Source organism: Leguminivora glycinivorella, chromosome Z (genome assembly GCF_023078275.1).
Source record: "Leguminivora glycinivorella isolate SPB_JAAS2020 chromosome Z, LegGlyc_1.1, whole genome shotgun sequence".
NCBI lineage: Eukaryota > Metazoa > Arthropoda > Insecta > Lepidoptera > Tortricidae > Leguminivora > Leguminivora glycinivorella.
The window spans coordinates 18,342,316-18,366,025 of NC_062998.1; the positions used below are offsets into that span (position 1 = coordinate 18,342,316).

At 35.7% G+C, this 23,710-nt stretch overlaps 1 protein-coding gene across 1 annotated transcript in view; it reads left to right on the top strand.

Annotated features, from left to right (window-relative positions):
* The window catches only part of LOC125240589 (E3 SUMO-protein ligase RanBP2-like), a 38,352-nt gene extending 14,904 nt beyond the window's left edge, over nucleotides 1-23,448 (top strand). The window contains exons 3-12 of the mRNA XM_048148540.1: nucleotides 1,731-7,216; nucleotides 7,543-7,685; nucleotides 8,243-9,471; nucleotides 9,781-9,980; nucleotides 11,771-11,911; nucleotides 12,068-12,265; nucleotides 12,352-12,669; nucleotides 13,258-13,455; nucleotides 20,590-20,712; nucleotides 20,982-23,448. Coding sequence (XP_048004497.1) covers nucleotides 1,731-7,216; nucleotides 7,543-7,685; nucleotides 8,243-9,471; nucleotides 9,781-9,980; nucleotides 11,771-11,911; nucleotides 12,068-12,265; nucleotides 12,352-12,669; nucleotides 13,258-13,455; nucleotides 20,590-20,712; nucleotides 20,982-21,029 — 8,084 coding nt within the window. The 3' untranslated portion in view covers nucleotides 21,030-23,448. The remainder of the gene's footprint in view (nucleotides 1-1,730; nucleotides 7,217-7,542; nucleotides 7,686-8,242; nucleotides 9,472-9,780; nucleotides 9,981-11,770; nucleotides 11,912-12,067; nucleotides 12,266-12,351; nucleotides 12,670-13,257; nucleotides 13,456-20,589; nucleotides 20,713-20,981) is intronic.
* The last annotated feature ends 262 nt before the right edge of the window (nucleotides 23,449-23,710 follow it).

Genomic DNA, 23,710 nt, shown 5'->3' on the forward strand with positions numbered 1-23,710 from the left:
ATTCCAAATTGGTCATTAATTATGAAATCAGCATCACTGAAAACATATTTGACGATACCCATGACGACTTTAGTGTCAAAGTGACAGTCAGCAATGTCAATTAACGGTCGGGTATCCGTAAAATAGTCGGTCAAAACCGTTTTAAAGGGTACCCCTAAGGTCCGTGTTGGGTAATGCTGATCATAAAAATAATGACCAACATGAAACCCTACTCTCTTTTGAAATATTTATCGCCGCATGTTGCACAATCTACATATACTTAAACGGAAATAATAAAAAACGGGTAAAACTTACGATAATTCAACCAACTTAAATATGATGATGAACAAGAATAATGCAGTGTACGCTTACTTCTGTTCACCTCTTATCATTCTTCACAACCATGTCACATATATTTTATTTTTACTTAATACTTTCGAATGATTTTAGTAACACCATACGAACCATTTTCAAAACTGTATTTCGAAGTTAAAATCAAAAACGGTACAACTATCATAAGCCAAAAACGTACCTATATATTGATATTGTTTACACTCAACTTATTTCCAATAAAGCCTAAAAAAGGTTGGCAACTCCTAGTGTATCATATGCCGGTCTTGCCTTTCTCTTTTATGCCGGACTTTCTGAGTAGGCACAATTTCTAAGTTACATATTTCAGAACATAAAACTCGAAATTGAGCGCGTTTTGAGATTAATAGTACTAGTCAGAAAGAACGGTTATTAAATGACTACGTTACATACACAATATACAAATATTCCGACTGCTTCTATTTTATTTTAATTTTTTGCGGAACCATGTTGAACTCGATGTTCGAGTTCGAAACACGAATCAAGTTTATTGTTAACTAGTGTTCGTCCTAGGGATATACATTGAAGACCAATGGATTAAGGATGAAAAACTGCTATACCTCCGGAGGTGTGAGAGGCGTAGATATATAAACACAAAAGTTATAGTCAATAGACGGTCTTTTCGGGTAGACGGTCTTCCCCACACTGACCTTAGGGTGTTATTTGATGTAATTATTTATAAACACCAGGCGGTCTAGCACAACTAGCACTCTCGCCCGCGAGTCCATACTTGAAGTCGCGCTTGATGTATGGACTCGCGCTCGACAACGCAATTTGTGCTAAACCGCCTGATATTCATGGTTTTAGTTTAGGACATGTCACTATTTTATTTATGTAATCAAGGGCACTTATATACGTAAATAAACAGTAAAGATTCTCAATTAGCACCACCTATAAATACATTAACTCGCAATGAAAAAATCACGTTAATTCACAGTCACAGGTAACTTGGAATATGGTATGGCTAACTTGGAATAATCTATATTAGTTTTAGGGAGCGGCCAATTAGTTGTTTATAACAACTTAAAAGACAAAGAAATCATTAAAAAATACATACGTTTAGATCCACAGCGCAGGCTTCGTCATATAACAGAGTGTTTTCAGAGTGTCAAAGACAAAGTGTTTTGCCCTAAAAAGCAAGTGAGTTGAGTGGGGCAAGTTAGTCAAAATAGGTCAAAACGATACAGCTGTGTCAAGGACCTGGCTAGTTTGTTCTGCCCAGTCTACTCATTCTCTTTTTAATTTCCCGTTTGTGGTCTGAATCAAACTACTAAAGCAAATCATTTGTAGCCTTCTCTGGACATACAGTGAGGCTATGGAACCCTACACATGAAATGGGTGTTTATTCTTACTTTTTAACTGTTGCATTCTTATTGTTTTAGTTTGTGAAATTTTGGCTGATGATGAAGAAAGCACTGATCCAGGTCGCGCTAAGTACTGGTGTGACAAGGCGGAGAAAATGTTTCCAAAGCATCCAGTTACCTTTCAACTACGTGAAAAGTTGTTGTCTATGGCTATTCCAGACCCACAAGCACTCGTTGGTCTATTGTTAGAAGAATTGGCTGTGAGGCCTAAGGATGTTCTGCTACACATTAGATTACTGAAATTTTATTTGAAGAATAATAACATTGAAGAAGCATTTACCCATAGTTGCAATGTCGAGTTTGGGGAGAACAACTTTCTTAATAATTATGATTGGTATGAGACAGTTGCACAAATTCTTAAATGTAATCCCCGAAACAACAACGACTGGCTTTTTCAGCTGCTTTGGTTGACAGTTGCAGAGCGAATGTGCGTTTTGAGTATTACCCAAACTTTAGGTCACAAAGATAGGAGCATTTTTGATTCAACAGAGCTTCTTCACATTTACGATCAAGCTATAGAGAGAGTTGCTAAAGCTGGAATCAATTCCGGTCATGGCGAATTTCATACTGGTCTTCTAAAACACCATCGTAGCCAATTTTCCTTCATTGCTGCAACATTATTGCTCAAGCGTGGAGCCACACACAGCTGGCGAGATGCGGCTAGAGATGCTGAACCTTTGATGTTAATGGCATGGCATTCATCAGTTCCAGATGTCTCAGCTAGCTGGGTTATTTCTGCTCCAGATATGCAACAGAAAGCGGTGCGGCGCTGGTATTCTGAGGGGTCATACAGGTGTTCACAAACTGGACATTATTTGCTGTCTAATTTTAACGATAAAAGGCAATCTTCCCTGGATCGCGTTTCACAAAATTGCTCTGGCACACATTGGAGAGACAAATTATATGGAAAGATTTTCTCGAGCAGATATCATTTAGAAAAAATCAATACATCACATTTGGTTTCAACTTCCTTTGACGCGCCTGTCCTGATTTTACCTAAAAGGAGTGAAGTCGAAATCCATGATGAAGAAGCTCAAAGATCATATGGGAACTCACTTCATCATTTTGTGTGGCTTTTGTCTAAATACAAAGAATTTTCACAGTTTAAATTAACAGTTTTTGATATGCTTCCACTGGCAGTACAAAATGATGCAAATTGTGGCCCAGAAAGTTTATGTCAGTTGGATGTGTATGCGTTTCTTTACTGTGCTACTTTGACGTCACGCCAACAGCGAGATTCTGGTGTTCCAGCAGATAAGCCAAAAACGCTACCGGCTAATATTACAGATTTACTATGTAATTTGTCCCATATGAAGTGGTGGGACTGTGCGTACAAGTTCAGTCAAAATGAATTAGGAGCAGAAATGACAGATATTCGCGCAACACTTAGTCGTGGCATAGAAATAGTGCGATGTGTGGACAATCACGGCATGGAGCCAGAACTTTTATGTGATCTAGGTCGCACATTCAGTACCCGGGCTAAACTTTTTACAGACATTGATGACAAAAAAAATTGGGAGTTGAGAGCGGTCCTATACTATACATCAGCAATAAATCTATTGGAGAAAAAGAGCACTGATGCAGTTAGTAAATCCGAAAAACGTATGTTTGAAAAGTTGAGTCTGGTGCCAAAAGATACTAACTCTTTACTTGAAGAATCTAAATTGTATGTGGCACTCTACGAGTTAAATAACGACGACTATGAAAAGGCAATCGAGCTATTGTCAACATTGAAAAGCGCACGAGGTCTGTATCATCTCAGTGTTGCTTACAAAAAAATGGCATTGAATGAAGACAATTATTCACAAACTAATTCTAATGATGAATCTAATGCAAAGTATCAGTCATTATTATCAAAGGCCCAAAAATACGCTTACGAAGCCCATTATAAACTAAAAGATCCTGAAAATAAAGCAGACCACATGCTACTCATCGAAACTGAAGAGTTAATAAATGAATTAGACCTGAATTTAAATGAATGTGCACCTGGAGCAACTGATAGACAGGTTAAGAATTCTTCTGATGAGTATTTTTCTTTCCGTGGGAATGAGGATGCCCCTCTTATAAATCAATCACTATATTCGCGGAATTTTAGCTCGACTCCAAAACGATTACCACACTTGAGCATGGGCCCTACATCAATTCCTAACGCTAACTGTGATCAACCGTTTTTAGAACCCAATGATAAAATGAAATCCAGTTTGCTAAAACGGGACACTGCAGCAATCAATGATTTCATTGACCTTGCAAAAAGTGTTTTTGAAGAAAATCGAATCTTGGGAAATCAAATTATAAGCACTATCAATTCAAATATGCAAAACACCACCGATCAATTTGCTTTGCTGAAAATTTCTGTAGATCAAGTCAAAGAACAAGTTAATGAGTGCAGAAAAGAGTGTAAAGAGGTCACAGAGTTGAAAAAACAAATAGCCGAGCTAAAGAAGGACATAAACAAAATTAAGAAAGCTTCTGAGCAGACGGTCAATGAAAACGAATTGTTTAACCTTGATGAGGGATATGCTGCAAATGAAGCCGCGTCTACTTTTGCAGCTCAATTGCCCTTCACTGCTCAACAAGTTATGCCTCCATTTAACCAGCGTTTAATACCGCCATTCACTGTACCACCAAATCCCTTCCAGCTTTATGGTCAGAATTTATTCAATTTATATTCTCAATTTTCTCAACCATCATCAGTTCCTGGAGCGCCTCCAATATTTGATCCCGCCAGACCGCAAGTTAATTATCCAGGCGTTTTCACTAACCCTGATCAAATGTATTTAGATGTAGCGCATCTTGCTCAACAGACAGCTGTACCAGTGATTCCTGTACCGGCTTCAGTTACAACCACAGCTACAGCCTCAACTTTGCCAGTACCTCATTCGACGGTCCCAGTCACGGCACCGATTATGACGCAAAATGCCAAGGATAGTCCACGTGCATTACCAGCAAATGTTGTAATAACATCTTCAGATCCATTACCACCGTCTTCAACCCCAGCGCCAGTACTTAGTGTAACAGTACCACCAAAGCACATCAAAGGTATTCCTCATAATTATCAAATACAAATGCCTGCTACGGAACCTACTCCAGCTTTTGGTTTTCCATCACTTGGAAATAAAACAAGTTCCATCACGGAATCTTCCAACTGGACTCAAAACACGGTATTCAAAGATGCCACCCCAACCACCAACTCTCCTTCTGCGGCAGCTTTATCTTTTTCGCCTAAAATAGGCAATACTAGCTTGAATGAAGAAGTTTCTATAGGTGCAGCTAATGAAAGTTATAACAAATCTAGAACATTGTCTGAAAAAAGTAACACGTCGGTTGACAATTACGATCCATGTCCAGATTTCAAGCCTATCATACCTCTACCAGCAGAAGTAAAAGTTACAACTGGAGAAGAAGACGAATCTGTTATTTTTTCAGCCAGGGCGAAACTTTATCGGTTCGTCGATAATCAGTGGAAAGAAAGAGGACTTGGCGACATGAAATTGCTTAAACATAAAACCACTGGAAAAGTTCGAGTGCTCATGAGACGAGAACAAATTCACAAAATTTGCGCTAATCATGCTATAACATCCTACATGGAAATAAAACCCATGAAGAATGAAACAAAAGCTTACTTTTGGGTAGCAAACGACTATGCGGATGAAACCCTTGTGCTAGAAAAGTTCTGTGTCAGATTCAAAACAGCTGACATAGCGCGTCAATTTTACGAAACATTCGAAAAAGCAAGATCAGAGGCTACTATGTCCGAGTCATCTAGTGCAGGGCCAGAAGCCCCGGTAAACCTGACTTCAAGCAAGTTTGATAAAACAGGTGTAAAAACGGATGTTGCTAAAACAATAGATATGAAATCAAATCTAACCAACAATTCACAACCTGCTAAGTCAGTATTTGGTGGGTTCACTTTTAGTAGTACACCAGCGTTTAAAACAATTGAAGACACAAAGCCCTCTGGAAAAAATTTTGAAGTTACACCAACAAATAAAGTTAATGTGTTTAGTGGCTTGAATTTCAAAACAGGACCTGCTTCATCACCTTTTAGCAATTTATTCAATACTTCGAGTTCGCAAACGAACACTTCTAATACATCAGTTCAAAATGTTGAGGTAACTAATAAATTAAGTGCTTCAGATACGGTAGAAGAATACGAGCCAACAGGTGAGTTCACACCCGTTGTGCCCTTGCCAGCATTAGTAGACACAAAGACTGGCGAAGAAGATGAAATTGTTTTATTTGAACACAGAGCCAAGTTGTTACGCTTCGTTGCTAAGGAATGGAAGGAACGTGGCCTCGGTAATATAAAAATCCTCGTAAACAAAGAAAATCCGCAAAAATTGCGCATTTTGATGAGAAGAGAGCAGGTAATGAAAGTTTGCTGCAACCATGCTGTTACAAAAGCAATGACATTCCAGAAAATGCCTAATGTTGACAAAGCGGTCACTTGGTGTGCTCAAGACTTTTCCGAGGGTGAACTCACACCTGAAACGTTCTGTCTCCGTTTTAAAACAGTACAAGCTTGCAATGAATTTATAGAAGTAGTAAAAACTGCCCAATCTAAATTGAGAGATGATACCAAGGCAGCGAAAGAAGAACTTAATGCGGCGAAACAAAATTCACAAACTGGAATTACTATTGCAAGCAAACCGGCAAATTCTAATTGGGGCGATAAATTCAAACCAAAGCAAGGTTCGTGGGAATGTAAAGAATGTTTAGTTCGGAATGAAGCCAATGTCGAAATTTGTCCCGCGTGTAATAGCCCAAAGAAACCTGTCAGTGCTACAGCAAACATAAAGACAACAGAGATTAAAAAACCTAACAATGAAGCTAAATTTAAATTTGGTATTCCCCAACAATCTAATCCTGTGGTCGCAGAACAAAAAGTACCCAGTGCGCCAGTTAAATCTTCATGGGGAGACATGTTCAAACCTGCAGCTGGAACATGGGAATGCAAACAATGTTTGATTAGGAATGAAGGTGCTGTTGATACATGCTGTGCGTGCAATAGCCCAAAAGATCCAAATGCGAGTAAGCCCATTACTGCCAGCACTCCATTTTCAACTCCCAAATTTAACTTCGGAATTCCACACACAAGCAATAGCAATGAACAAAAGGCTAATACTACTTCTATTTTCGATGGTACTGGTGCTCATAAATTCAATTTTGGCATTCCTTCAAATCTTCAAGTAAAATCTGACAATTTACCCAAGAATGATACCAGCCCTATAAGTAATGTATTAACACTGGAGTCCGGAAAAACTGGTGATGCTGAACAGACCCCAACGCCTAAAGAAAAACCAGCTTTATTGCCAACTCCCCAAAAACCGAATGAAACAGCAACTTTCGACTTTGTGTTTAAGCCAAAGACTCTAATTAAAGCTAAGAGCCCCATTAAGTCTCCTAAAAAAGATAACGGAGAAGAGAGTGACGGCAACGAGTATGCCTCTGAAGATGAAGGACACCACATACAAATAACTCCAATTATTCCTTTGCCTGATAAAGTAAGTCGTAATTTATTTATTACTTAGTTTTGTAAATTATATTTAACTAACTATTACATACTTAGTTTTGTAAATTATATGTAACTTACTTATTATTTTTTTGATATCATGGATTGGTTCATTTGATTGTCCACATTATCATCCCGATGTCGGAGAATATTTAATAAACTATAAATGCAAACTGCAAAGAAATCGAGAACAAGGAGTACATAAAATAATTTTGTCTTTAATACTTAGCTGCTTGTTCACACATAATAATATAAAAAATAATACACCTTGATCAGTGTTTAGGAAGAGTTATTTATTTATTGTTTTTTTTTGTACAGGTAAAAGTTGTAACAGGTGAAGAAGATGAAGATGAGCTTTTTGCACACAGAGCAAAATTGTTGATATTTGTTTCTGGTGAATGGAAAGAAAGAGGTCTAGGTGTAGTAAGAATCTTAAAGCACAAGCATACATCTAAATTGAGGTAATATTATGTTTTATGTATAATAGGCTACTAGACTCATATCGAATTTGTCACAATAAATGAGTGTCTTCTGTAGTATTTGACATAAAAGATCAATATTTATAGATTTTGGGTATTAAAAGTGTATGCTGACTACGTATTTTCGTTTAAAAATGTGTAATTTTTTATTTATTTTGGCCACTGAAAACGTTGTCAGCGATTTAGTGACGTCATCGAATTCGATCCTTACTGCATGTCAAAAAAATCATTCATATTGAACTTTATGTCTGCATACTTAAAAAGTCAGAAAATGTTGTTTTCGACTAGAATGACCTGATGGACAGATAATCTATAGATTAACATGACTGTGTTGTTTTCGCCTGCGTACGTAAAAGTATACTTTAAAAATATTTATCATATTAAAATATGGTAATATTTTACTTCGGTTAATTGGACAGTACTTAATCATATAAGACAGACTTTAAAAAAGGGTCAAGTAGCCTATATTCATCAATAATTAATGTTCTGTCAGTAATCACTAGAAAATGAATCATATAATAACAAAAAGCGTTTTTCAGAGTCGTTATGAGGCGTGAGCAAGTCTTCAAAATATGTTTAAACCATGCACTGACTCCAGATATAACTTACAACCTTAAAGACGAAAAAAATTGGATATTCGCTGCTAATGATTTCAGCGAAGGAGAATTAACTGTACAACGTTTTTGCTTGAAGTTTAAAACGAAAGAAATTGCCATGCAGTTTAAGGACGCTGTGGACAAAGCGAGGGACGGGAAGAGTAATGAAATAAAACAAAATCAAAATATTCCTGTTAAAACTGATAATGAGACTGATGATGTAGAATTTATTAATGAAACACAGTCTAACTCTGAGGAAAAGAAAAAAGCATTGGAACTAATGCTACCAGAAAATTTCTTCTTATATAAAAATAAGGAACCTTGCCGTGGTTGCCGTGGTTGCGAAGATAGCAAAGGTTCTACCCAAGTCCCAAAGAGCAATACGCTAAGTGCCTTCACTGCCCCGGCGACATTTTCTAGCCCGCTTAAGGTGCCTACGGAAAAGAATTCTGTCTTTGCTCATGCAGATAAAGCTAATACAGTGAAAACTGGAAACACCGAACAGTCTGGCTTTATGCAATCAACCAACTCTACTAATGAAATTATTCAGAAACCGAAATTCGTTTCTGCAGACAACTCCAGTTCAATATTCAGGGCTCCAATGCTCAACTCATCTATTTTCCCTGGGTCACAAACGAGCATTACTAGTGGAACGCAATCAGACCCGAAATCAATATTTGCTACTGCTAATTCTAACTTTTCATCAAACAGTTCAACATTGTTTGGCTTTAAACCCAACAATAACGGCAATACTGAGTCGAAGTCCGTATTCGGAGCAGCCCTTAACAGCACCCCGAATGACGGCCAAAAGTCAGATGGAAAATCCATTTTTGGCTTTTCGAGCGCTTTGACGAATCAGAAACCATTTAATCTGTTTAATCAAAATGATGGCAAAATATTTGGTAAGGCAAACGATGCGGTTAAATCTGATCAAACATCAGCATTCGCTTATGTAGAGGCGCCTAATTCTTTTGGAAACGGCAAGAGTACTTGGAGTTTAGATCCTAAAACCGATTCTAAAGCGCCAGGAGAAAGTAAGAGCGAGCTTGTCAAACTATTGAACACACCAAAAGAGGAAAAAAATACGACTAATCCTACCACGAAAGTATTAGGCTCAGATAGTTTATTGTCTTTTGGTGCTTTTAAAAGCCAACCTGAATTAAAGTTCCAACGTAAGTATCAACTGTTAAAATATAAGTAATTTGCAATTCGTATCACCTGTTTGATTCTTGTTCTTTACTGACATACATAGAACCTTTTATTTTATATTTATTTATACCTATATCAATTAGTATGTCTGTCAAAGTCAACAAATCAAATATTATTTAAAACTAAGTATAATGAAAGATAAGCTCAATCGCTTTTTTCAAACAACACAGATTTTACGTTCGTATTCGCTTTCCGTAGAGAGCAACTAGAAGTTTTTAGTCTCATTCAGAAATTGTTATGTCTCCATTCATTATACGACGATATCGTTTTAGAAAACCCTGACTTCAAATGGGAAGGTGCCGGTCAGCAGTTGTTCGCACAGGCGCCAAAATCAAAGACTACCAGCGACAACGAGTACAAAGACAACGAGGTCGATACCGGAAACGGAGCGGAGGAAGAGTACGATCCGCATTACGAACCCATCGTCCCGCTGCCCGACAAAATAACTGTGACCACGGGCGAGGAGGACGAGGTATGCATTAAAACATGCCCTTTTGTACCCTTACGAAAAGTACAAGTTATATATTCATCCTATATATTCGAGGCATTTAATAGATCCGAGCATAATAAGCGTGGCCCGCAGTTGTGTCAGTTTTTAATGATTGTATGACAGATTTTTATCTTTAAGGTACAGCGGGTCAAATCTCGACTGGGGGGCAATTGTAACTAATCCATTTTTTTTATTATTACACTATGATGTTGAGTTCTACATGTATCCACTGAACACGCCTACCATATATAACCGGGTAATTTCATGGCAGAGAGCGAAAAAAATCAATTTTTTGAGGTCAGAATTTTTAAAATCTAGTTATGGGGTAATGTTCTTTGGCTCTAGACCTTACTTGAACCGATTTTTTTTTTAATAAACTGAGTTTAACTAAATATGCCAATTTTTTAAAAGTTTAAAATGCGTGCTTTTTAAGATACGTGCGTAAACTGAACTAATTAAGACTCAAATTATATTCAAGGGATTATTCTAATTATAAAAAGTAGCTGACATTTTTAGAAAAATACTAAAATAACATAATATTCAAAAAATCCAAAAAAATATTAAAAACTGAATATCTTTTTTGGGGGAAATAATATAACCTTCCCTCATATCCCTAAAAATCAAGGAATCCTGTATTTTTTTACTTCTGTAACTTTTACTTCATATTTCGATCACTAACTATAAAAAAATACGTTTCATTCGGACGTAACAAAAGTTACTGATTTCTTGAAACGCAAGTTACCAATGTTTTGCATGGTTATTTTCATAATTGAAAAATATTAAGATTCCTTTTTGCTACATAAACATACCTGTACTCTTGACAGACACGATTTAAGTTACAAGAAAATTCGTAAACCAATATGGAAATAAAAAAAATCGTATTTAAATGATGCTTTAAAAACCCATGTCCAATTTCTGTAACGAAAGTTACCACCTCATTTTAGTGTACTGAGGCCAGAAAATGGTTATGTTTCAAATAATTTCCACTTTAGTTTAATGAGATTTAACTGTATTAAATGGTGCACCAGCAAAAAAAGATATTTAAGTATGAATCAAGCCACAAATAACCTTTGTTTGACAACTTTGCGTTCTAAATGTAACGCAAGTTATTATGGAATTACCCAACCGGTGGACACTATAAATATAATAATAATTAAATAATTATGCAAACATTGTAAAACATGGAAAAAACAGAACAGTTACGTTTGTCCCCCAGTCGGGATTTGCCCCGCTGTACCTTATTTTCTTTAGATTTTAATAATTTCGTTATTTACAATAAATTACTTAAATTTAAATTTTACAACCATGAGAAGTAAAAAGTAATGTATATAATATCTATACTTTTTTTTACAAGATACATACCTATTATTATATTTTTCTACTCAGCAAATGCGATGACCTGTATAATTACTGTACTGTTTGTCATTAAATATTTCTTTTTACGACTGGTCTGGCGTAGTTAGTAGTGACCCTGCCTGCTAAGCCGCGGTCCTGGGTTCGAATCCCGGTAAGGACTATTTGTGTGATGACTTGATGAGCACAGATATTTGTTCCTGAGTCATGGATGTTTTCTATGTATATAAGTATGTATTTATCTATTTAAGTATGTATATCATTGCTTCGCACCCATTGTAGCATAGTATCTAGCTTTGCTTAGTTTGGGGCTAAGTTGATCTGTGTAAGGTGTCCCCAATATTTATTTATTAATATGATTCATTGCCTTAGTTATAACAATTATAATCTACTTATATCTATGTATTTTGTTCAACCAGGAAAAGTTGTTTGGAAGGCGGTGTAAGTTGTTTAGATACAACGACGCTACCCGCGAATGGAAGGAACGAGGGGTTGGAGAGCTAAAAATATTGTATCACCCTGAGAAGAAAACTTACCGACTACTGTTTAGACGGGAACAGGTATGAGTACCAAAACAATGAGATGTCCTTATTTTCGTTTCTATGCCAATATTTTATACTAGCTGTACTGTATATTACATGTACAATCTTACTTATTATATGTACAATCTAAATTTAATTATACATACAAAATTATATGTATATTTTGGTGGACAGGTACATAAGGCTGTTCTGAACATGCTTATATTCATGGACTTGGAGTTGCTGCCGATGAGCAAAAGCGACCGCGCATGGACGTGGGCCGGCCGCAACTACGCGGAGAACCCCGTCGGGGACCAGGAGACGCTTGCAGTACGATTCAAGACTCTGCAGTTGGCCACTGAATTTTTCGATAAAGTCAAGGAATGCGTACGGGTACGGAGATTTATTTTTCTAATTCAGTTTTGATAATATTGATGGCTTTGGAAATGTGTACTTTATGTGTGGCGTTGTTTTTTTAGAAATTACAAGCTGCGGCAGCTCAGGCGGTAAGAGAGGACAAGGCGGAGGAAGAGAAGCCGAAAGGCATGGCCCTATTGAGGTTACCTAAACATCTACAAGACAGCGCACGTGCCGATATTGCTATGGCTATGAAAACCGACAGACAAACTGTTGAGGCCACCGAACAGACTAAAACGGAGTCCGTCGAACGGGAAGTTACGAAACGTGTTCTCTTCCACGATGTCGAGCAATCACAAGAGGCTAACGATGAAGAAGCGGAAGACTATGAGCACGAGCATTACCAAGGCGACGACTACGATGATGCGTATTATAATGAGGTAACTGTATTTAATGAAAGAAGGCACATATTATTTGTTATCGTAGTTTGTGTTTAATGTTCGAAATGCTGTATTTGAATAGGGAACTTGACTGTAAAAATAAAATATTTTATACCATGCACGAAATAAAGCATCAGATAATTATAAGAAAAACATGGACAGAAGTTATTTTTAAATCCAATTTGTATTTAATAAGTAGAAATATATAAAGTAACTGAGTTGACCGTGGAGCAGAGCTGTAGCCTATTTGTTTTTATTATTGTGATAATTTCGTGTACTTATAGGCTACTTTCCTCCTGGTCAAATCAGCTTCTTTTTAAGAACTGTCAAAACGATTTTGAACGACTTCCTAATATGGAATTAATATAAAGTCAAATTGAGTGACGTCACGGTCAACTGATTTCCTTTTTATATATTTCTATCTGATTTATAAAATATAAAGAGTTAAAAATAACATCTGTCCCTGTTTTTCTTATAGTTATCTGATGCTTTATTTCGTGCACGGTATAAAATATTTTATTTTAAGTACAGTCAAGTTGGCTATTGTTGACGTAGTATTGTGGGGTTAAAAAGAGGCTTGTGTGACAGGATGAGGAATCCGGCACGTACTTCTCATGCGACTGCGAGGCGGAGGTGGCGCAGGGCAGCGCGGTGACGTCGTGCGCGCAGGCGCACGTGCAGGTGCTGCTGGACCGCGTCATGTACGCGCCCAAGATACAACTCATCAACATGGCCACGGGCGAGCTGCTGGCCGACATGCTCATACACGACGAGACTGAATTTCAGGTACCTACACTACTCATAGTCGAATAGAAATCATACAGTTCAACATCAACAATTGCCCTTTAGTACAGGTCGATTCACGAAAGCTGGCACGAATGAAATGAACGAAACTTTGATTGTGTGAGTGACACCTGTATTGGTATACAGTCGTAACTGTCAAGAACCACCATTTTATTGGTTAATCTGTCACACACATGCATATTTTCATTCAAACATTCGTTCCATTCGTGCCAGCTCTTGTGAATTGACCTGTACCGTTTGGTAGCCAACATTTCGTAACCGGCTACAAACCGGGAATCTTGAGTTAACAAAAATTAACTCGATATCCGTTTTGTGACGACAATTAAGAATATAATTTGTATAAAACTTTTTTCACGTTCTAATTATGTAGATTATTGCTTATAGTTTATGTAATTAACACAAAAGAAAAATATTTATTGAAATTTCTTGCTTAATTGTCGTCACAAAACTGACATCGAGTTATTTTTTAACAACTTTCACTAACTTTGGGTCCCAATTTTTGAAAATGCCCATATTCTGCTTTGTGGATCATGTGGTAGTTGAGGTTCGCACCGTACAATTTTTTTTCGCAGTGGTATTGTCTTGTATGCAATTTGTGAATTTTCTAGTAGCGTTTGTCCGAAATCGTAATTGGTACTCGGGAGGATTATTGTCCCAGATTTGTAAGAACCTCTTTTTGACACATGACAGCGTCCACAATACTCGCGCAACCTAATGAAATTTTAAATAAAATCCTGTAATAACATTTAAAAAAATCAAGTACTTAAAAACAATATTTCGCTTATGTTAAACATAATCTAGCACATGTTACATTTTTGCGGATCTTCGTTAGTGAGTATTTTACGATATTAATTTATCACGCAGGATTTACTAATTATGTCATTTATCATTCATGTTTATTTTTAAACTAGTGCTGTGGCAGTCGGTCATTTCGATTCAAATGACATTTCAGTAAGTTGATAGAAATCGTATATATGTTTAAGCGCCTCCTTGTACATAGGGCCTAATCGATTCAACCAATTCGAAATTAATCGTTAGATTTGGCAAACGATACATCTTAGCCACATCGCAACATACTTCAAAACAAATGTGTCAGAAATGTGAACTTACAAATCCGGGACAGTAAGTCAACCATATCCTTTACGCAGAGTTTCTAGGACAAAATGCGTACATGACTTATTAAGCCCATGCGTACTTATGGGACTTATTAAGCCCATGTCTTGTTATAAGAAAAAAAAATATAATAGCAAATAAATACGGCTACTCAAAGTTGTCTTCATACTTAACGATACAGTCTTAACTAAGTTTTGTGACTGGCTACAAACAGAACGGGAATACAAAATCCCCTGATTGTTGCTGGTTACGTATTGGGCCCGAGTTACTGATTGGAGTTTCTGCCAAATCGAAACTAGGACGGTGTACATACGGACAGACCGACAAAGCGAAACTATAAGGCTTCCTAGTCAACCTAGCTGCCTACGGAACCCTAAAAAATTACTCAATGTCAGCATTATTCGAATAAATTCATATTTAATCATGTATTCCTGACGGCAAAAAAAACATTTTGTAACCACCAAACGGTACTAAAGGAAATGAAAGGGAAACTGCAACTGTAAATGTCAAGTGGGTTTATCGTTAGAAAGGAGTTTGAAAGAGCTCCAAATGTACCCATCAAATCAATTTTTTATATTTTTTTGTTGCGGAAAAAAATTTTTTTTGAAGGAAAATGTGAAAAAAAATACCGCTCCCGTCTCTCCCCCTTATCTCCGAAGTTTACCAACGAAAATTCATGATTTTTTTATTAACCGCCGCCTCAAATCTCTCAAAGGAAGGTGGTTCTCTATTCGTCTGTATTTTTTTTAATGTTTGTTCCTCGATATCTCCGTCGTTACTGGACCGATTTTGATTTTTTTTTATTGAATGTATATGCATGTCGCAGTAAGATAGATAAAGCCGTTATATAGTTATAACCCTAGGGATATAATTATATGTCGTAACATAGTTAAACGAAAGCGATTAGTTGCTATCTTACTAGGAATATAACTATAATACGTTACTAGTTTAGTCAAATAATTATATGACTGGATTCAGTTTAGTGAAATGATTGTAGACAGGAGTGTGGCGGTGCGGCGGAGGTATAGTTATAACCCTAGTGATATAATTATATGCGTTAAACAAACAAACCACAGTGAAGAATTGTTTAGGGCAAGAATTTGTTAACTATTTCCAATTCAATGTGCTTATTCTCTCTAAACACACAGACGGATGGACAGAGTCGCGACATAAGGGTTCCTTTTGATTTTTTTGGTATAGAACTATAAAGAACCGGGACTTCCGGTTCCAGTCCCACTTAGACACGTATTATAATTATATCCCTAGATTAAGTTTAATCCAGTGATATAATTATATAACTAAACTAGTACCTACCGTATTATAATTATATTCCTAGTAAGATGGTTATGAATCGCTTTTGTTTAGCTATGTTACGGCATATAATTATATCCCTAGGGTTATAACTATACCTCTGCCGCACCGTCGCACTCCTACCTACAATCATTTCACTAGACTGAATCCAGTCATATGACTATATGACTAAACTAGTAACGTATTATAGTTATATTCCTAGTAAGATAGCAATTAATCGCTTTCGTTTAACTATGTTACGACGTATAATTATATTCCTAGGGTTATAACTATATAACGGTTTTATCTATCTTACTGCGACATGCATACAGATTGGTCCCATTTTTCTCAGAACCCAGTTCTGATGATGGGATCCTGGAGAAATCGAGGGAACTCCTCAAATCTGAAAGGCATACATATGGTGATTTTTGTGTTTTTAAAGGAACAGCATGCATTTACGTACGGAACAGTGACATTTGGTGCAGTGGAATTGCTGATGATGGTCAGAACGGAACTCCTCAAATCTGAACGGCACGCTTATAGTGACTTTGCTATTTTTATAAGAACAGCATGCCCTTACGTCCAGAACAGTGACATTTGGTGGAGTGGAACTGCTGATGATGGTCAGAACGGAACTCCTCAAATCTGAACGGCACGCTTATAGTGACTTTGCTATTTTTATAAGAACAGCATGCCGTTACGTCCAGAACAGTGACATTTGGTGCAGTGGAACTCCTGATGGTGGTCAGAACGGAACTCCTCAAATCTGAACGGCACGCTTATAGTGACTATGGTACTTTTATAAGAACAGCATGCACTTACGTCCAGAACAGTGACATTTATTTAGTTATGTTTTTTAAGAATATTGAGTTTTCAAGTCAAATTTTGTCAAGCTTCGATTTCTTATAATCGGATTCATGAGGGATTGAGGAAACTCCTCAAACCTTAACGGTATGCGTATATTTATTTGTGTCTAATAATTAAAGCATTAAAAGCAGTTTAAAAAAAATACCTACACATTTCTACATAATCCAATATTCGCAAGTAGCTTTCACCAGAACATTAAAAATTATTTTTTATCAAACATGGCTATTACATATAAAAAATATTACAAGAAAAATTAAATCGTACACGTATCTTCAAAACTTTTTTTTTTGGAAAACCTTTCCTTCAGATTTACATTTTCAATTTAACCACCCTTGCGGGTGTTTATTCTAAAAGCCTGACAAGTTTTTAGTGTCGCTACAAATCGTTTTCATATGGTAATAATGTGCAGCGTCATGTATAATGGGGACAGCGTGTACTAGTTTCGCGTTAATATTTGTAGAAAATTAAAACATGGGTTTAGAGAATCAAAATTTAATAAGCTGGGTTTTAAGACTTGCTACTTCTTTCCGCACAGCCTAAAATCCATGAATCTTGTACCTTTATCGATGTCGTCGATGTTTGTTTTCTTTTTACGTGGGACCTTGTTTTGTACTGGTGGCAATGATGGAACGGCCTCCTTATTTCTTTAAATATTTTTCACGGCAGAGCTACAGACACCATCAATAAGAACAAAAAATATATTAAGCTAAATCGAAACCAACTAATCAATGCAGGATAACCGCACTATAAACCGTCTGAACCGGACATATCAACAACCGCATTGCACCGCAACAACAACAACATTGTTATCGAAATGCTGTGAAATCCTTATTCCTTTTTTCTACTCCCGTACTGTTATTCGTGAGTTACAAGGTCGTGCATAGAACTTTAAAACCCTACATAAAAGATGTCAGGACAAGTCTATCTAGTCTATACCCTGAAAACATTTAGTAGCAGTCGCACGATATAGCTGTTTTACAGTTCAGTAAATACATTGCTACCAACTTAACAAACCAATTCGCAGAGTCGAGACTCCTTCGTTTTCTGCTGCGTTCATTGGCGACGCGTCGAATCGCATTCAAATGTATAGAACTCGATTCAACTCGGCTCGATTCGTCTTAGTGGCCAGGCTTCAAAGAACCATACCATAGACAGTTTTATTTTCATGTTTGCACTCAAACTGCATATTCAAAATGGTAGGCGGTCCACCTAGATAACTAAGATGACTGAAAGTAGGTATTTGTTGAATTTATAATTTTCTTTCAAAATAAGTGCTTGGTCGTAGAAAAAGTATTGTATGCAACGGTGTTTAACTGAGTCAAAAAATGCTCGTGGCGTCTTTATTAACAATTTTCGGCTTCGCCTCAAATTGTTACCCACGCCACTCACCTTTTTTGACCTCTTTTAACCACCAGTTGCATAAAATACTATTTTGTTGTACGTAATTTATCACGTTCCGTATAATTATTTTCACTTTTTTAAATATTATTTTGGCCATATTTGCGATGAAACCGTTAGAAATTTTAAAATATTTACTTCTATATTCTGTCAAATAAGTCTGTTAGTAAATAAGAACTAAGAAAACTATAGGTATCTTTTTCTCTAGCACCGTAAAGAAAAGGATGCATATAGTTTTCTTTGTTCTTATTTACTGACAAACTTGGTTGACAGAGTATAGTTTACATCACTGACATTCGATGACTTTCGATGACGGGTGTCAAAAAATCCTTGCCAGTAAAAGAAATTAGTTCAGCTGAAAATCCGCAACGCGGCGAGGGTCAAATAAAAACTTGTCAGGCTATACCTGTAATATCTACAGAATAATAATGAAAATACGCGATTTTCACGAAATAATAATAGGCTAGAGTCTGGCTAATGAAAGTTGAACCCAGTATTTTTTTAAAACAGCAACTCTGGATGTCATATCATCGATTGTCATCTGTCAGTGTGACTGTCACTTTAACGAATTTCGGTAAAAGTTAACAGCGAAATCTATAAATAATAATGAATAACACCATAAAAATTAGTAAAGTAAGTGCTTAAAACCGAAATAATTTACACATATGAAAGAAAAAGTGACCAAGGCCTCCAGTGCCTGAGGCTGATTTTCGACCTCAGCAGCTGTGACCTGGGTGGCCGAGCGGAAATAGGCATCTGCCGCGATTGCAGGGTACGCTGGTTCGTTTCCAGCCTCAGGCACTGGAGGCCTTGGTCACTTTTTCTTTCATATGTGTAATTTATTTCGGTTTTAATTTATATATATAGTGGTGTGACTACTTTAAGATAGCACAAGTTGAAATATTTTCAATAGAATATAATTTGGCTTGCGTTAATTAGAATGGAAAGTAAGTGCTGTAAATAAATTAGAAATAATAAAAAAGAAACCATGTTATCAATGGGTTGCCAGCTCCAATTTTTTTGAAAATGCCACGTTTTTTCGGGATCAACTTTCATTAGCCACTCTAGTTTCCTACTAGTCAAATCAGCTTTTTTTTTAAGAACTGTCAAAACGATTTGCTAATACGGAATTACTATGAAATTTGAGGAGTGACGTCATGGTCAATTCATTTACTTTATATCTTTCTCTTTGACTTATTAAATAGAAATTATGTTTAAACATAACAACTGACCATATTTTTCTTCTAATTATGTGGTGCTCTATTTTGTGCAGTGCATAAAATATTTTATTTTAAGTATAGGAAACGCTAGTTATAGCTATAATAGGCTACTATTATCCCATAAAAATCATCTTCCATGCTTTAAGCTCACGCACATTAGTTTACTTAAGCTGTCGATAGATGTCGCTATACGATGAACGCTCCTTTCCTACATCGCGTTTTTAAGATTTATAAGGTCGGGTCATGTCATTAACTATTGAAGTGGAATTGTCTTAATTTTCTTTGGACGTTGTCTAATAAACTGTAATAATAAAATTGTATATTAAATAGTAATTGTATAGTCAATCTGTGTCAGAATGTCCTATAATATTTATTTAATATTAATATTTACTTGTCATGAGGAAAATTGAGTTTTGAGGGATCTAGTCAAGTCTGTAGAGTTATATTGACGATTCAACTGATGAACGTTTGTACGGAACTCTCGGTGGGCGAATCCGACACGCACTTGGCAGTTTTTTTTATTAAACTAAACTTAACCCTACTTATTTTATCAGATGCAAACCTCAATTAAACTACTTAACGATTTCTTTTTCTGCCAACCAAAAATATTGCTGATCAAATAATTATTTTGCAGCTCATCGATTTATTATTACGCAGATAACTTAACAGAATTGCACATCAATATTGGTTATTCACATTGACCGTTTATGAATTATTTGCTGAACATGAGTCGTAGCTCGATTTTTGTTTAGATGACTACATTTTTAGGGTTCCGTACCTCAAAAAGGAAAACCGGAACCCTTATAGGATCGATCACTCGTGCATCTGTCTGTCCGTCTGTCACAGCCAATTTTCTCCAAAACTACTAAACCGATAAACTTGAAATTTGGCACACATATGTTAAATAAACTGTGACCCAAAGACGGACATGAAATTTAAATTAAAAAAAAAAAATTTATAGGGGCCACGGCCACTTTAGGGGGTAAAAGTGAAAATTAAAAATCAAAGTTTTTCGAACTATATTATGTTACATATCAAATGAAATGAAAGATCTTTTTATAAGTATTTCAAAAATATATTTATAAATAAGTTTTAGTCAAATAATTTAAGAAAATAGGAAAAACTTACCTCCCCTCTTTCTCCGAAACTACTAAGCGTGGGCGACGGTCGCGCGACCGTCGCCCACGCAAAACACGGCGTTAGTAACGAAATGCGTGTATGTCGGCAGCTGTCCGACGCCACGTGCAGCTGGACCGGCATCGACTACACCAGCAATGACCCGCTCGACGTCACCGTCACGCTCGCCTTCCCCGACAGTGAAACCGCCATGCAGTTCTACGACAGTTGCGAGGTGAGCTATTTACTTACACATGTTATTTTAAGTGCAGCTTGGTAAACCAAATCAAAATGAAGGTATGATATTGAGCTGTATAAAGCACGAATAGGTATACCTTTGACGTATTAAAAAATAAATAGAAGTATAAACTCCTCGGAGCTACTGTTTTCCCTTCTTCCCCTCACTTTCCCTATTTTTAATATCATTATGGATGTCAGTTCTTTACGTCATTTAGAAAAACTTTAGTATGAACTTAATTTGATTCTCTTTGTATTATTTTTCAGTCAAGCAAAGAACACAATTCCGCTGAAGATGCAGACACAGAAGCGTAAAGTAGTATCTTGATAATTCTCAATTTCTCACGTAAGACACATAGTATTATTGTATAGGCAATTTGTGTCTACATTGATTTGCCAATAGAGTTCCTTTTCGGAGCAGAGTTTCTTAGTTTTATAAAGTAATTAGATTATAAGCGTTTTTCAATCATTGTATTTCAATTAGATTTTCGATGAAAGTGATAGTCACATTAAATCTTTGTTGTTCACTATCCTACATTTCCTGCGATATACAATAGGCTACTAGACTCATATCAAATATGGCACAATAAATGATTGTTTTGTATAGAATTTGACTTAAGAAACCAATATTTATAGGTTTGAGGTATTATAAGATGACTACGTATTTTAGACTAAAAATTATTGTTTTTTTTTTTGACACCGATAACGGCGATAACGCTGTCGGCGATGTAGTGACGTCATAGGACTCATAGGCTTCCAACCTATGTCGAATCATAAGTGACATTTGTGCCAAATATTTAAATGTCAAAAAATGTTGTTTTCCAGTAGAAGACGACAAGCACAGATAATCTGGCAAATGTTTTTGCCAGATTAAATAAAAGTATAACTAAAAATATTTTTTGCGGTTTTCAAATCATAATAAAATTAGTATTTTTTTTTTCAGTTCATTGAACAGTTATTAATAATATAAGAGAGACTTTAAAGAAGGGTCAAGTAGCCTATAATATGTGCATTAACTAACTGATGTGTGTTAAATTTTATTTGTGTGTAGGAACTAGTATATTGAAACCTAATGTTAATACGAAAAAACTTGTATATTCTTCTGTCATAGAACATAGAATTACTTTGATGTTAATTTGTTTTTATACATACATCTTCTTAGTTGAATACGATGTGATCTATAATGTGTTTTAAAAATGATAATCAAGAAATTTAATAGCAATCGTAAAATTGTTAAAAGAGGAGACATATTCCAAACATCGTTTCTTTCTTGCTAGTTTAACAAACGTGTTTATAATTGGTCAGAAATTATCGACTTTAATTTATTTTTTTAATGTTTATCAAAATTGCAAGTTACTGTTACAATTTTTATTTAATAGGAAATCATTTTTCAACTAATATAATAACTCATCTTTCTAATTATGTTTCCTGTTAGCTTCAGTAAAATAACAGAAAGTGATTTGCCATAACTAACATATCCTTGACATGGAGTTAGCCACCAAGATTGCAGGAACGACTGTACCGATTCTCTAAATGCGGCAAGGTAAGGTTTTTTTGCACATCCACATCATTCCATACATTTTCCAAAATTCCTAGATTTCAAAACGCAGTGCTGTCAGGATGCCTATTCTGACTAGTTACCGTATTTCCACTATACTTGGTGCCATACTACCCAAGTCTTAAAATACCTGAATTATTTTGATATTATCGTGTTTATTTGTTTGGAAATTCGGCATTTCATGAAATTCATGAAAAATTCCTTTTTGACATTTAGATATTTGGATAATGGGACGATATTATGAATAAAAGTCAATATGATACTGGGTTAATTTAAGAAGAAAAGAAATTGATTATTCATTTTGGGACTATTCTGTTTTGATACTTAGGAAAAATAAAAACGATTGTGTTATGATATTTAGGTGCAACGAAACCAAACCAATACGAGTATAATATTATATCCTACACTTTGACATTATCAATAGCGAAGACCCAGGAAAATGAACGTTTACGTACTGCGTCGTGTAGGTGTGACCAATGCGTCGGAAACGATTAGAAATCGTTTTAAAATCAATATCACTTGTATAAAGAATTATACAGTATTGTGATATTTTTACGATAAATTATAACATGCCACAAAGGTTCCTTCCCGTCTTTCCATACATTATCAGTTTAAATAGGATGTGTATTTTATAAGATGCTTATTGTTTTGTGGACTGGTTTTCCGTTAAAATATACTGTGAAATTAAGCTCAGATTGTTCGCTACATTCATGTTATTTAAATGGGCAGTATATCGGAGTTACCTTAGAATCTACTCATCCAAAAGGATGTATATTTTACTTACTATAACAATGATAAAACAAAAATCTACTTGCTGGGTTGTTCAGAGGCTTATAATATATTTTTCATTATTGTTTTTAAAATGTTGAGTTTCTTGTCATCGACATGTACTTACAGAGATATGACGGTAAATTATGTATACGGCTTATACCACATTTTCCAACAACTTTTAAAATTCGCCTTATAATTTTATTTTACTGATACTTATTACTTAAATCTTTTATGATCACTATTAATGGTAAAATCTATTAGTGTATAACGTTAAGTGTATCGTTGTCTTCTTTCCCTATATTGGTGTTATAATGGTGTCAAACATTTGTAAAAAAAAACAGTAAACTATGTAAGTAATGTTGAATTTTTTTTTTAAATCTTAAAAGGAAAATAAACGTTTTCTGATTGAAAGTGTATTGACTCTTAATGATTTTGTCGCATATGGTCCCGTTCGCATTTTGTCCCGATTCGATGACGTCATGCACAAACAATATATAGATTGACATGCCTATTGTCCCGGATTTGTAAGAACCTCTTTTTGACACATGACATCGTCCACAAAACGTAAACTCGCGCCACCTAATGAAATTTTAAATAAAATCCTGTAATAGTATTTAAAAAAATCAAGTACTTAAAAACAATATTTCGCTTACTTTAAACATAATCT